Source organism: Peromyscus leucopus, chromosome 2 (assembly GCF_004664715.2).
Source record: "Peromyscus leucopus breed LL Stock chromosome 2, UCI_PerLeu_2.1, whole genome shotgun sequence".
In the NCBI taxonomy this organism is placed as follows: domain Eukaryota; kingdom Metazoa; phylum Chordata; class Mammalia; order Rodentia; family Cricetidae; genus Peromyscus; species Peromyscus leucopus.
Genome location: NC_051064.1, coordinates 118,698,027 through 118,712,577, shown reverse-complemented (window position 1 = coordinate 118,712,577; position 14,551 = coordinate 118,698,027). Strand labels below are relative to the sequence as shown.

Sequence of the window (14,551 nt, the reverse complement as noted above, 5' to 3'; positions counted from 1 at the left end):
TAGGATCTCACACTCTCTCTATATACATATGGACATTACATGCTAGGATCTCACTCTCTTATATACATATGGACATTACATGCTAGGATCTCACACTCTCTGTATATACATATGGACATTACATGCTAGGATCTCACACTCTCTGTATATACATATGGACATTACATGCTAGGATCTCACACTCTCTGTATATATATATATATCATATGGACGTTACATGCGAGGATCTCACACTCTCTGTACATACATATGGACATTACATGCTAGGATCTCACACTCTCTGTATATACATATGGACATTACATGCTAGGATCTCACACTCTCTCTATATACATATGGACATTACATGCTAGGATCTCACACTCTCTGTATATACATATGGACATTACATGCTAGGATCTCACACTCTCTGTATATACATACATATGGACATTACATGCTAGGATTTCACACTCTCTGTATATACATATGGACATTACATGCTAGGATCTCACACTCTCTCTATATACATATGGACATTACATGCTAGGATCTCACTCTCTCTGTATATACATATGGACATTACATGCTAGGATCTCACACTCTCTGTATATACATATGGACATTACATGCTAGGATCTCACACTCTCTCTATATACATATGGACATTACATGCTAGGATCTCACTCTCTCTATACATACATATGGACATTACATGCTAGGATCATAGGATCTCACACTCTCTGTATATACATATGGACATTACATGCTAGGATCTCACACTCTCTGTATATACATATGGACATTACATGCTAGGATCTCACACTCTCTCTCTATATATATATGTATACATATGGACATTACATCCCAGGATCCACATGTAAGAGAGAACATGGAATGTTTTCCTGAGTCTGGGTTATTGTGCTTAATATAATTCTTTCTGGATCCACCCATTTGCCTGCAAATTTCATGATTCTCTATTTCTTCACAATGGAATAGAATTCCATTGTGTGAGGCTTGGGGTGGGATGGCTCACTGAGTCAAGAGTTTACTATATAAACATGAGTCAGACCCCAGCACCCTCGTAAAAAGCCAGACATGACAGCATAGACACGTGCCTATAGTTCCAGTGCCAGGGGCAGAAGCAGGAGGATCCCAAGGTCTTGCTTATCAGCCAACTATTGGAGATGAACTTTTCCGGTCCACGAGAGACCATCTCAAAAAATAAAATGGAGAGCAAGAAGGGACACCCAACATTTACCTTTGGCCTACACACACACATGCACAGGACAGTATGTACACCACAGACAGACAGACAGACAGACACACACACAAATATATACACAATTCCATCATGTATATATAGTACATTTTCAATATCCACTCTTTTTTTTTAATTATATTTATTTAGTTTTGGTTTTTTGAGACAGGGTTTCTCTGTGTAGTGCAGGCTGTTCTGGATCTTGCTCTGTAGACCAGGCTGGCCTCGAACTCATAGAGATCTGCCTGCCTCCGCCAGATTTATTTATTTTTATCTGTATGAATGGTTTTGACTTCATGTATGTATGTGTACCAGGTGAACACCTGGTGTCCTCAGAGGTCAGAAGAGGGAGTCAGATCCCCTGGAACTAGTGTTACAGTCACCATATGGGTGCTGGGACCTGAACTTGGGTCCTTTGCAAAAATAATTCCTTTTAACTGCTAAGCCATTCTGCCAGCCCCTCATTATCCATTCTTGTTGATGGACATCTAGGCTGTCTCCATTTCCTAGTTATTATAAATAATGTAGCGATAAACATGGATGTGCACGTGTCTGTGGTAGGTATGGTCATTGGCTAGCCACCCCCTCCCTGTTCACATAGCTCATTCAGAGCTGGCCTCACCACAAGTTCAAAGTTATACTGCCCCTGGTTCCTGTCCTGTCCACAACTACATTTCCCTCTCTCCTCCCTCTCTTTCTTTCCTCAATGGGGATTGAACCCAGGACCTCATGCATGCTAGGCAACCACTCTAGCAACTGAGCTACATTTCCAGCCTACCTCTCACCTTCTTTTCTTAGCAGATTCTAAGTAGTGTCCCACTAAGACAGAGGCCAAAACTGCAAGGCTTCTTGAAACCAGAATCTGGAAGTTATACAGCATCATTTCCATCATCCATCACTTTTTTTTTTAAGATTTGTTTATTTATTATGTATACAGTGGTCTGTCTGCATATATATGCCTGCAGGCCAGAAGAGAGCAACAGATCTTATTATGGATGGTTGTGAGCCACCATGTGGTTGCTGGGAATTGAACTCAGGACCTCTGGAAGAGCAAGCAGTGCCCTTAACCACTGAGCCATCTCTCCAGCCCTCATCCATCACTTTCTATTGGGCAAAGCAAGACTCAAAGCCAGTCCTTAATCAAGGGATGAGGAAATGCCATTCTGTTTTGTTTTGTTTTGTTTTGTTTTGTTTTTTCTTGAGACAGGGTTTCTCTGTGTAGCTTTGGAGCCTGTCCTGGAACTCGCTTTGTAGACCAGGCTGGCCTCGAACTCACAGAGATCCACCTACCTCTGCCTCCCAAGTGCTGGGATTAAAGGCGTGTGCCACCACCGCCCAGCGGAAATGCCATTCTGGAGAAAACCTGCAAAGAATGGTGACAACATTTATCACAATGAATCTGACTCTCCATTGGACTTGGAGTTCCTCCAAAGCAAAGACCTTGCCTTAGCCTTCCTTTGTTCAAATGTTTATCTGGTACCATTCCCACACAGCCAGTATCCTTGCCTCATTATGCCTTAGTGTTTCAATGTGAAGAAAAGGGAATAAGTGAGATTCTAAGATAGCACAGTGAAGGGAAAATGACCACAAGCCTCACAGAGGGGGTAATGACCAACCTGTGTTCCAGAAAAGGACCAGAAATTCCCCTTGGTGAACAAGGAAGGAAGATATTCTAGATAAAGGCAATACTGTGTGCAAAGAGCGCAGTAGAATATGGAATGGTATATTGAGGGCCCTGTTACAATCCAGTATGCTCTCAGAATTAAAGCTAAACACTCCCTGGATGTGGTTTTGGAAAGTGAAATTCGCAGGACCTGAAACTGGAAACTGGCTAGGGACCTCCTGCTCTTTCTGCCATCCCAGGCACATACGCTGGACTTTATAAATCGCCGAAAGCCAAGCATTCCCAACCATCCAGGAGGCCAAAACAGTACAAATTGCAAGTTGAAGCCAAGTTTGGCTCAAGTTCAAAGTTCAAACTAAAATAATGAAAGGTGATGGAGGTGTAGCTGAGTAGTAGAGCACTTTCTTAGTATATTTGAGGCCCTGTTTTGATTCAGTCCCCAATACTGGGGGAAAAATAAAATACATTCACCAAACTAGGCAGAGGGCATTGGTTTCTGGTTTTGGATTCCGATTGATCCCTGCTAAGTGTCTAACCCACTTCAACCATGACGTCACTTTACCATCATGGCAACTGTACAAGGTAAAATTCATGATCTCCAGACTTTTCTAATAATATAACTTATGAGAAACAAGTTAAAATTTGAAACAGAAATCTGTGTGTCCTTATCTCCTAGATTGCCCCTGTGTTAGTCCAGATTTCCACCAGTAACTCATCCCTGAAATGAACAGCTTAAATGGTTCCTGGTTTTAGTCTATAACTGGTTGGCCTTGTTGCTTTGGGTCTGTGGTGGCACAGAAGACTTCTCACTAGGCCCCACCTCTTTCAGGTTCTCTCACCTCCCGGGAGAAGTAAGCCAGAGGCCAAGTCTTCAACACATGGGCCATGAGGGGAGAGTCTAGATTCAAACTAGATCAGTCCCCCAGCTCTTTATTGGCTCAGGGCTTGCCTCATGTCCTCTATCCCACTAGATACAGATGAGCTGTCTTCCAAGCAAAGTATTTAAATAGTGAAAATACACATGATCAGAAGAAAGTTAAGGAAACAAGAAAACTCAGAGACAACAAACCCAGTAACGAGGTAGGAAAAAAAAAAAAATGGAGCCTTGCCGTACATAGTCCTGATGGATGAACGGCAGTGAGCAGTGGCTATCACAGAGCACAGAGATATCTGAACCAGAGCACATAGTGTTCAAAAGATCCATAGGTAGCTCTGCAAAGCTGCCAGGGAGGCAAAGGATGGAATAGACATGGTCCAACAGACTAAAGAAGCAGGCAGGGCAGGGCAGGGGAGGTGTGAGTCAAGTTGCAGATCTTCTCCACGGTAAATCTTTGAAAGATTTAAAGAAAGGGAAACTCGTTAATTTTGAACAAAAGAAAGATCATGTGTGAAGTGTGGAGGATTGGTTGCAGGAAGAGAAACTGGAGATCAAGAAATAAGCTAGGAAACACTTGCAATCGGGAGAGCTATTAGGAGCTAAGCGTTGTGAAAACCAAGGTAGTCACTGAAGAAATCCCAAGGGTCGTCCTCCAATAGCTAAGAGACATGCTGGGCTCTGGTTTGCGCAAATGACTCATAGCAACCCCAGCTCTGGAGTGGTCAGCCCTCCAATACAAATTTATACAAACAAAAAATGATAGAGATGGATATAATCTTACAGCAGGGGAAGCTTCAGGTTGTAGGAGATAGACAGGAGGTGCAGATAAAACTTAAATATTTAAAGGCGTTTTCCCAAGATCCAGAAGATTCACAGGGCACTGGTGGCACACATCCCAACACTCGGGAGGCAGAGGCAGGCGGTCCTCTGTGAGTTCGAGGCCAGCCTGGTTTACATAGTCAGTGCCAGGACAGCCAGTGTTGTTCAGCAGAGAAACCTTGTCTCGAAAAACAAAACAAAAGAGAGTGAGAGAGATCCAGAAGTTGCACCGGGAGGGATAAACGGAAGTGGCATCCAGGGCAACCGAGTGGGCGCACCTGAACGGGCGTCCTGAGAACCTAGGCGGAAGGCGCCTATTTAGATCGCTGTTGGCCTAACGGGCTCGTGAGGCCCGCGGGAGCTCCAGGAGGCATGGCCTGCAGCCGATGAAACGTGGGGCATCCTGCGGTGGGCTTTGGCGGAGGCGGGCCCCGCAGATGAGCGGGAATTCCTAGGCCTTCCCCCGCGGAAAAGCCACCCCTTTGGAGGTGCTGCCCTGGGCCGCGCGCGCGCGCGGGGAGCAGGAGCCCAGGTCGACCTCCGAGGCCTGGACCGCGGCGTGGCGGGAAGCCCCAGGGGGCCGCCCAAGCTGGGGCGGAGAGTCCTCGGGGGCCGTGGGAGGGGCCGGAGGGGGGGGCGGCCCCAGCAGGTCGTCCACCTCGGTCGCCAGCCGCAGTTTCCTGGCCCGGGTCTGCCCGCACACACACACCACACCCCCCCCGCCCTCCCGTGAACTTTCACCCCCAGCGCGTTACGGCGGCGGATCACGTGACCAGGGCCAACATGGCCGCCGCCGCTGCTGGGAGCTGAGGTGCCGCCGCCGCCGGGCAGCCGGGGGAATCCGCCCGCATCGCCGCCCTCGCCGGCCGGGCCGCCGCGGGGCCCAGAGCGCCAGAGGCTGGGGCTGGGGCGGCACCGCGCGGCGGCCGCGGGGTCCCGTTAAAGCAGCCCCGGCGGCTATGCCGAGGGCCCGGAGCGGCCGGCGGAGCAGGGGGCCGGCGGGAGGGAGGAAGTAGGTTTGTTTACGGGCTGTTTGGGGCGGGGCGGGCCTGGATGAGGGTCGGGTGCTGGGGCAGGGGCCGGGACTCCAGGCCGCGTCTGACGCTCTCTGCTTTATTTATTTATTTTTTTTTCTTGCATCTGCCGGGGATTCTCTCCCAGACCTTCCTGCGAGTGCGAGCCAACCGGCAAACCCGACTGAATGGTGAGTCCGGTCCGGCCCCTCCCTCCGCCCCACCCCCGGCCTCCTCCCTCCTCCACTGCCCGCAGCTCCTGGCTTGCCTGGGTCTCTTCATCATCGGGCCAACCGACTTCTTGGCAGTCACAGCGTCTGAGAGTGCAAACCGAGGCTGCCGCCCTCAGTTTCCCCGTCTGTCTAATGGAGGGTTCCAGTGCTCAGCTCGTGCCCAAGCCTTTCTAAAGGCCCGAAAAGAACCCTGGGGGACAATAAGTGTCGGAGAATGAGGAACAAGCTACACAATTCCACTCGGGAGCTCAGCTTTGAATTTGCAGACTGCTGGGACCTCACTATACAAGTCGGCAGGGCGCTGAGAATGTTTTTCTTCTAGTTTTTAATCAGTGCCCAGTAGTGTGAATGCAGCCTCTCTGCTGACACTTGACAATGCAATGAGATCTCGAGTTCCCACGGCAACAGGAACTAACTCGTCCCAGGGCTCTTTGAGTTATCAGTCGGCCCACATTTCACAAAGGTGATCAGCATGGGCTCGACAGCTCTTAGAGGCCTTTTCTGAAAGCAGGCCGTGTATGCACTACCTGGCGGTCCCCCTTTTGGATTCAAACCTCTGGAGCATTCCTGTTTGCTGAACACAATTGAATGGTCCCGCTTTTTGTGCTGACTGAGGTGTGGTGTAAGTTGGGGTTCACTGTAAAGGGCTCAGGGTCTCTGGGCCAGCTGGTGAGTAAGACCATGGGTGTTTAAGATCCCCAGCCCTTACCACTTGATGGCTACCTCCAGGTTTAGCCCAGTGTGGAAGAGAGAAGAGCACTCATTGTGGGCTAGCGCCGGTCTCACCACGCCTCTGAGAGGAGCGTACTGCAGTGTTTTATACATAAGGAAACTGAGGCTCTGGGAGTTGAAGGCCATTTGTTTGATATCACCAAGTTGGTGTAGCAGAGCCATGATTAAAGTCTGCTTTTCCCTAAAACCTTTGCTGCCGCAACCATGTCAAATGCTTTGACTCAGAGGAAGCTTCAAGGACAGAACTAAACACCCTGCCCCACTGTGGAAAACTTGTTCAGGACTTAGAGGAGTGGCTGAGGGAAAGCCAGACCCTCCTTGCTTGCCTGGTAATTCGCAGGTGAAGCTGGGTGGTCAGGGTAGATTTCTGGGGCTGTAAGGATTCCTCTGCTGGCCTAGGTGTCCTGGGCAAAGAGAACATCTAGCAGTATCGTGCTCAGTCATTTCTTTATTCAGTAATCAAATCTTCTTGTCTTGATTTTGTTTGGAGGTGAGGGCACCCCCATATAGCCCAGGCTAGCCTTCAACCTCAGCCTCATAGTAGTAGGATCACAGGCATTGAGCCACCATACCCATTCAGTTATTGGATTTTACCAAATCATCAGTAGTCATCCTCTTCTTACCCAGGGAGGTGCCTTCAGATTTGGCAAGAATGTGCCGGACCTCTATTGGCACACTGCTCCACACTACATTTCCAATATCTTTTAGGAGCCTTTACCCAATTCCTTTCTGATGTCCTGCATATTTTCTTTCTCCCTAGCTCTGGTGTCAAAGCCTGTCTGAGCCTGAAATTCCAAGGATTAGATCAACAAAGCAGGGGTCTGGATCTATATGCACAAAGGACCCAGAATACAGTCACATCTCTATAGTAGAAACACAGGGAATTGCAGAGATGAGTTAGACCTAGGTTCTGAAATCCCACATGCAGTTCATGTAGGCTGGTAAATTTCCCTTTGCTTTTGCTCTTTCTGGGGCTACTGTTCCTGCAGTTCGAGACACTCCCAACCTCAGATCCTCCACAGGCAGAGAGGCTGGAAACCTAGCGAACTCATGGGATCAGTCTCACTTGCCCCTCTTCTGGTATCCTGACCTGGCTGCCCAAGGTCTAACCCAGACCCTCTATACTTTTACAATTGTCCCTCAGGCCTGGTTCCTTATTTTGCCTTTGATACTTGTTGAGTACTTAGGCTTGTTCCTTTATAAGGTTTCTTCATTTGTTAAAATGTGGGAAGACAAGCCAGGTGTGGTGGTACATACCTTTAATCCCAGCACTCAAGAGGCAGGTGGATCTTTGTGATTTGGAAGCCAGCCTGATCTACAGAGTGAGTTCCAGGACAGCCAAGGCTACATAGAGAAACCCTGTCTCCAAACAAACAAAAAGTGGGAAGACAACCTTTGCTTCAAATGTAGATGTTAGTGAGCGTCCGTCCTTTCATGAGGTACTGGCTCTGAGACCAACATAGCGTAGAGACCCTGACCTGTAGCATATGAACGCTCACCTGTGTTTCCCTCCCCTACTGTATTCACGAATTCTCCATCAGGGTCAGCATACCTAAGCGAGTTCTTCCTGGCCCTTCAGTAGAAAGCCTTTCCCTCCTTGACAAGCCCCTTACCCTCCCCCATCAGTCTGGTCTCAAAGTGGTCATCACTTGACCTGCTGTTGCATTCTGGGAGAGGCAAAAGGAAAGAGTCTCTTGTTTTGACCTCTTCCTGCCTTGGTGACAGGAGGCTGCCGAGAAGGATTACTGAGCTAATTAGAAATGATTGCATCTCTCAGCATTAATTAGCAGTGCCGTGGGCTTGCAGTGTGCGCTTTGGAACTGAGCCCCTTTGGGACAGCATGGCAGACAGACCTCTGCTCTGGGGCCTGCCAGCCCTCTGTACTGATTAGAGATGATGGGACAGGTTTGGGTAAGAACCGTGAGGCCTGCCCTCTTCTGGTATCCTGACCTGCTGCCCAAGGTCTAACCCAGACCCTCTATACTTTTACAACTGCCCCTCAGTCTCCTTTCCTGTGAAATGGGAAAGGAGACCTCAGAGATACTACTCTTGGCATGATCTTAAGCGGTATACTAGGTGCCATACTTGGGGCACTTGGCCCTGGAACAAAAGTTTCTAAAGGGTGAGTAAACAATAGATCAAATCAAGTCTTGGAATAAATAGCCTGGGATTCTAACCAAGAAACCCTTTGGAGCTGTAGTTCCAAACACCAGTGAGTAAGTCTCTGGGTTTGGTTTTCTGGAGACATACCTAGCTACAGGGAGTTTCTCCGCCTGCTGGGCTCATTGGGCACTGCAGCTAGGGAGGGTAGTTGCTCTTGAGGCACTTGTGGCCCACCAAGGAGCAAGCCAAGGAGCAAGCCAAGGAGCAAGGCTGGGGCCCGGAGGAGCAGGAGGCACTGAAGAACGAGGGCTACATCAGGCACTGCACAGAAAGGCTAATGGCTGGTAGCAGGGCAGGATGTGTCGGCCCCACCGGGGCACTGAACTACAGAGCCACAGTGGCCAGCAGCTTATTCTGTTCTTTATTTTCTGTTTCTCCATGCAGCTCGGATTGGGAAAATGAAACGGAGGAAGCAAGATGAAGGGCAGGTATGTCCCCTGTGCAACCGCCCCCTGGCAGGATCGGAGCAGGAGATGAGTAGGCATGTGGAGCATTGCCTTTCTAAGGTAGAGGGGCCGTGGCCACCCACCTTCCTTCCTCCTCCTCCCTTCCCTGACTGCTGCTGACTGCTCTGAATCTCTGGGCTCCTGGGGTCTCCATGTGGTCTCAGCAGCTTCTTCTCTCTGCTCTTTGCCTCTCCCTTTTGCTTTCATTTCCACTTATTCCCTGTTCGGGCTCCTGTGGACAGTGGTGGGGAAGAGGCCCAGGTCTTTGATTTCCATATTGGTTGTGTTTCAAGGGAGTCCATTTGGCATCCCACAGCGGGGCTAAGGCTGTGCCTTCCCTGCAGGCTCTGGGAGTAGGTAGGGATGGCCTGGGCTCTGCATGATCCTGCTCTGCTCTTCACAGAGGGAAGGCTCCTGCGTGGCTGAGGAAGATGCTGTGGACATGGAGCATGAGAACAGCAACCGCTTTGAGGAGTATGAGTGGTGTGGGCAGAAGCGGATACGGGCCACCACACTCCTGGAAGGCGGCTTCCGAGGTATAAAGCAGCTGATGACTTGGGCAGTGGCACTCTGGTGACCAGGTCACTGCGGGTAGCTGGGCATCATTTCCACCACGTGGGAACTGCTGCTGGTGGGGCTCCTTTGTGACCGTGCTGCCTGCCTGTGATGTGCATATTAAAGTGGATGTATTTGGGTGGGGAAATGGAATTGTGAGGCTGCAAGCTAGCAATGACGAGGGGGCTCTCAGCCTCGGGTGATGCATTGAAGGTGACAGCCAAGCCGCGTTAGCACCTGCATAAAATATTAAAGGGACGGTTATGCATTTATCACTCCATCCCTCTTAAGGCTGATAAATGAGAATCCAGCAACCTGCTGTACACCTCCAGCACTAGGGGCCCTCAGGGCTTCTAGGCAAACACATTGGATTTTCCTCCTCCTCCTCCTCCTCCTCCTCCTCCTTCTCCTCCTCAGCTCTATGTCAGGGAAATCAGTTACAGAGGAGAGAGTGAGTTATGGCAAAATTTGACCTCCCATGAGCTTCATTGGTAAATCTAATTTTAGCTCTGATCCCATCTCTTCTCCCAGGGCGCCCTCTGCCCTGAAGCAAGAGGGGCCCGGGCTCAGCTGCTCCCTGCTTCCCCTGGGCTCTCCCCAATTGTTGCAGAAGAGTCTGCAGGGCCCTGCTCATCTCTGCTGCCTTCCTAGTTCCTAAGACAAGGGTAGGCCTCCTTGAAGAGATGGAAGAATTGGTTGGGTGCCCAGGGTCAGTGTCCTCTTTCTTATCAAAGTCTCCTGCCGTGGGCAAGGGAAGGAGGCAGCTGCTCTTGGCTTTTAGCTCTTTCCTCTTTCTCTGTAGAAACACAGCTGGCACTGCAGTTTGTGGTCAATAAGGGGGCCAGGCTGCATCCCATCTGCCTCCTGTGTCTGGGTACCACCCTTGGGAGTGCCACTGTGTATGTCTGCTCCCTGGGGACTCTCACAGCAGCCTCAAAGAGGGCCTTTGCTTCCTTAGAGCCACAACACCTGGGCTCACGCTGAGATCAGTCTGCAGTGCCATGCAGAGCAGATGGGTCATTATGCCTCCGGGCAAGCCAGGTTGGAAAATCAAGGGGTTCAAAAAACAAACAAACCATTTCCCCCAAGTCTGAGATGGACGGTCTTAGTTGTCATTTCGCAGAGCGGTTATGTGCTGGAGCTCTATGGATCTGAAGCCTTGCAAGAATGGACAGTAGAGAATTATGCCCGTGGGTACTGACGTGTGTGTAGGTGTTGAAGGCAGTCCCTGCTGCCGGTTCTGGAAAGCTGTTCTAGGTTAGCCTTGTTATCAACTGTGACTGTGCACACCAACTGCCGCGGTAGTTTCTTAGGTTTCTTGGCACAGGAGGGGACCTGGTGGCTCTTGGGCGCTCCTGGAGTGCTGGAGTGGGTCAGGCCGCACAGAGCCTGCTGCTTCAGCGAAGTCCCTCTGCCTGGGATGCACCAGCAGCTGGGTGTGGGAAGCTCTTAGGCCTCGGGTGGGGATCATTTTTCCGGGTGTGTTTACACTGTGAGGTTGTTCCTTTCAAGAATTCCTGAGGAGAGTTCAAAGAGGGCTTTTCTTTGAGCGATTTGGAGAGCGAGAATGAGAGTGAGACTTGAAGAGGGAATGGGGCCGGAGGTGCCTTTATCTGCAGAGAATTGCTCCAGCTTTCCTGATAGAAGCTGCTGCCGCCTCTTAAACAGCTTAGTGCAGTCAAAAGACAGGCTGACTTGAAAGGCTGTTTTACAGCGAGATCAGCGGGGGCCACGAAGCAGAGAGTAGAGCGATGGAGGCTGAGCCTCCTCAGTGGGAGGGGGCTATCAAAGAGAGGCCCTGGCTGATCCTGACTGCCTCTGCCCCTGAAACCCATCTGCAAAAGCTGGCCATCTGTCAGCCTGCCCTCCCTGGCCAGGACCAATAGGCCCAACTCTTGGGGGGTTGGGTGTGGCCCTGCCAGGCGGCTGGTGTCAGTGCAGTGCATTGATCGCCCGCCGGGCGGGCTGGGCCGCAAGCTGGGCAGCTCCTGCTTAATGTGATTGAAAGGCAGTTAAAATGGCGGTGACCTTTTCAGGAGGAATTAGATTGCCTGCCAAGACCGGTTAGAGGGAGTGATAACGCCAGCTGAAGAAGCTGCCCAGCCGACTTCAGAGAGGGAGGCAGAGGCAGGATGAGCAGGCGAGCGGTGAGGCCCATTTAAGCTGCACTGTGCGTGCTGACAAGACAGAGATTGCTCCCCTTGTTAGATATGAAAGAATGGAAGAACTGTGATGAGTCCCTGTGTCTCTTCGTTCTCCTGTCCCTCCTCCCAGACTCGGTCCCTTCGTCATCCTCGACAAAGCTTCCTACATGGGTCCATCAGCTGCCTTGATGTATCTCCTGTGGAAGGCAGTGGTCAAACAAGAGTCTTGGTGAGGACGCTTGTTTAGAAGAAGGACAGGCCGTGAGGGTGGGGGCTTGAGGTTAAGGACAAGGAGGCTCAGATGTCTCCGTCCCGAGAATGCTTGGAATGAATGTCTCAGGACAAAAGGAAGAGGACAAGAGAACCTCCAGGAGATGTCCAGCTACAAGTAGATGGGTATTTATTTAGAGACAAGGTCTTATTATGTAGTCCCAGCTGGCCTGGAACTCACTATGTAGACCAGACTGGCCTCAGCCTCACAGAGGTTCACCTGCCTCTGCCTCCCAATACAAATAATTAAACAAACAAACCAACAAAACCGGAGGAAATAGCTAACAGCTGCTAGAGAGTAACAGTCATTTTTGGTGCATTCTGACGGCTCAGTCGAGCAGCGCTTTCGGGATGTGCACCTCAGCTGCTGATTGCTCACATGACACCTGAGAGTTTCCGACTGCTAGTGCTGTTTGCATGTGGGTAGTACCCAGGGCCTAGTCTTCACCTAACGATACCTACAGTTAGGGTGGAAAATGCTTTTCTGGGATACTCTGCCAGACTTAGGAGAGTAGGTGTCTTTCCAGGCTGGAGAAACGGGCCCCAAAGGAAGCAGCCCTTGGGATAAGCCTGACTCTGTGTCCTTCATAGTCAAGGAGACATGTGACTAATGAGTCCTAGCCTGCTCTTCCTCTTCTTCCCTCCTCTATGTCTTAGAAAAAGGTGTGGGCTGCTGGGCTCTAAGTCCTCCCCTGTATTGGCAGTGAGAATTCACTTGTCTGGATTCAGGGAAGCCAGAGCTTAGTCCATCTAGAAGGGACAGTCTGGACAAAGAACATGGAAAAGATTGGTTTCAAATCAAGCGGCTGATGTTGTAGGCCAGGAGTGGGGAGATGAGGCATTTCTGAGGGAGCTGGAAAGTGTCGCCCTGCACCTTTGTCTCTGAGCCCTAGCTGACGCCCTGAAGGAATGCAGCACAAAGGCCCTTCCGAACAGGTGGAGTAGGCCTGATCTGGTGCTGCACTTACTTATCCTATCGCTCCTGGGCCAGAGGAAAGTGGATCTCTGCTTCCGAGGCCAGCTTGGTTCACATAGCGGGTTCCAGACCAGCCAGAGCTGTGGAGTTGGGAGAAGGAGGATGCTAAGACAGTGAGTTGTGAAGGGCTTCTGTCCTGCCTCAAGTACCATCTTTCCTGAGTCCCTAGTTTCCTGATCTAGGCTGTTTCTAACTAACCTGGAGAGAAAAGAATCGGGAGAGAACAAGGAGAGGCAGTTTTAGCACAGCTCTCTGAAACAACTGTTGACAAAACTGAACAAGTTCCGAGGCAAGAATGTGGAAGGTAAATCCACAGGCATGGGCCAAGAGGGGGACCCCAGTTGATAAAGATGTCCCAATTGCCACTGTGCTCTCTAGACCTGTCCGCAACAGGTTTGGGAGCAGTGTACCCCTGCAGACAGGGTTGGAGCAGTGTACCCCTGCAGACAGGGTTGGAGCAGTGTACCCCTGCAGACAGGGTTGGAACAGAAGGTACTGCCTTCTGACTCCCCAGCTGCAGTTATGATGGCTGCCTGGTGGGAGGGGTGTGGCCAGGAGCAAGGCTGCTTCTGTCCCCGGTGGCAGTGGACAGGATTTAATCACCTTTTGGAACACAATTGTTAAGCTGAAACAGGGGAGTGCAGGCAGACAGAGCAAGTATCAATGGTTTTAAACGTCGGCGTCTGTCTCTGTGCGACTCTCCTGACGTGAGGCAGTGAAACGCGTTATCGAGAAGGCCCGGAAAGTGGCTAAGTGCGTTTGACACACGCCAACTCCCTGCCTCCACACTGGATAATTGCATTGTCAACTGTTCAGCGAGGTGGCAGGTGACACTGCAGGCCGATTGATTGTCCCGCATCGCAGCTCCCCAGACTGTCAGCTCCCCAATCGATGGCGTTTACACAAGACACCGTAACTGCATCTGTAACTAATTCCAGTGTAAAACTCCCGGAAGCTGCTGCCCCTGCCCTTCTGTGGGCAAGCGAGCACTGGGCTCTGGAAGGTCCCGAGACTTTGCTCTCTCCCCAGGCTCTAGTTTGGTTGGGAGCAGCAGGTGAGGAAATCAGTGGTGTTCCTTTTCTGTGGTTTCGGGTTCCAGGATGTTACTGCCCCGGTAAACGGGCATCTCCAGTTTCTCAATCGATCATTGATCAATTGATTAAATTAACACTGATTTCCCCCACACACACACACACACACTCAGTGGTCCAGGAAGAAATGAGTTTATGGGAGAAGGGTCATTTTCATAAGATTTAGACTTGATGTCATCTGTGCACTTAGCCCTCTCCCACTGTGTTCTAAGCATTCACTGGAGGGAAGGGAACTCTGCCAGCCACTGTTGACCGTCAGACTTAGCTTGTCAGCCATTTTGTCCTTTTCATCTGGAGCAGAACCATAGCAGAGGAGCCTCCCTGGTGATTGGGAGCTGTTCTGGATCATCTTGGAGGTCCTAGGGACC

At 50.4% G+C, this 14,551-nt stretch overlaps 1 protein-coding gene across 5 annotated transcripts in view; it reads left to right on the top strand.

Moving 5' to 3' along the window:
* Rnf220 (ring finger protein 220) overlaps positions 1-14,551 on the top strand; it is a 226,988-nt gene that overhangs the window by 202,530 nt on the left and 9,907 nt on the right. For 2 of the 5 annotated variants that reach the window (XM_028893201.2, XM_037202863.1), the window contains exons 5-7: positions 5,722-5,764; positions 9,086-9,207; positions 9,551-9,683. In XM_028893201.2, the coding sequence (XP_028749034.1) occupies positions 5,722-5,764; positions 9,086-9,207; positions 9,551-9,683 (298 nt within the window). Of the gene's footprint in view, positions 1-5,721; positions 5,765-5,838; positions 6,476-9,085; positions 9,208-9,550; positions 9,684-14,551 lie in introns of those variants that run through there. The other 3 variants (XM_028893202.2, XM_028893203.2, XM_028893204.2) reach the window with 3 other exon arrangements.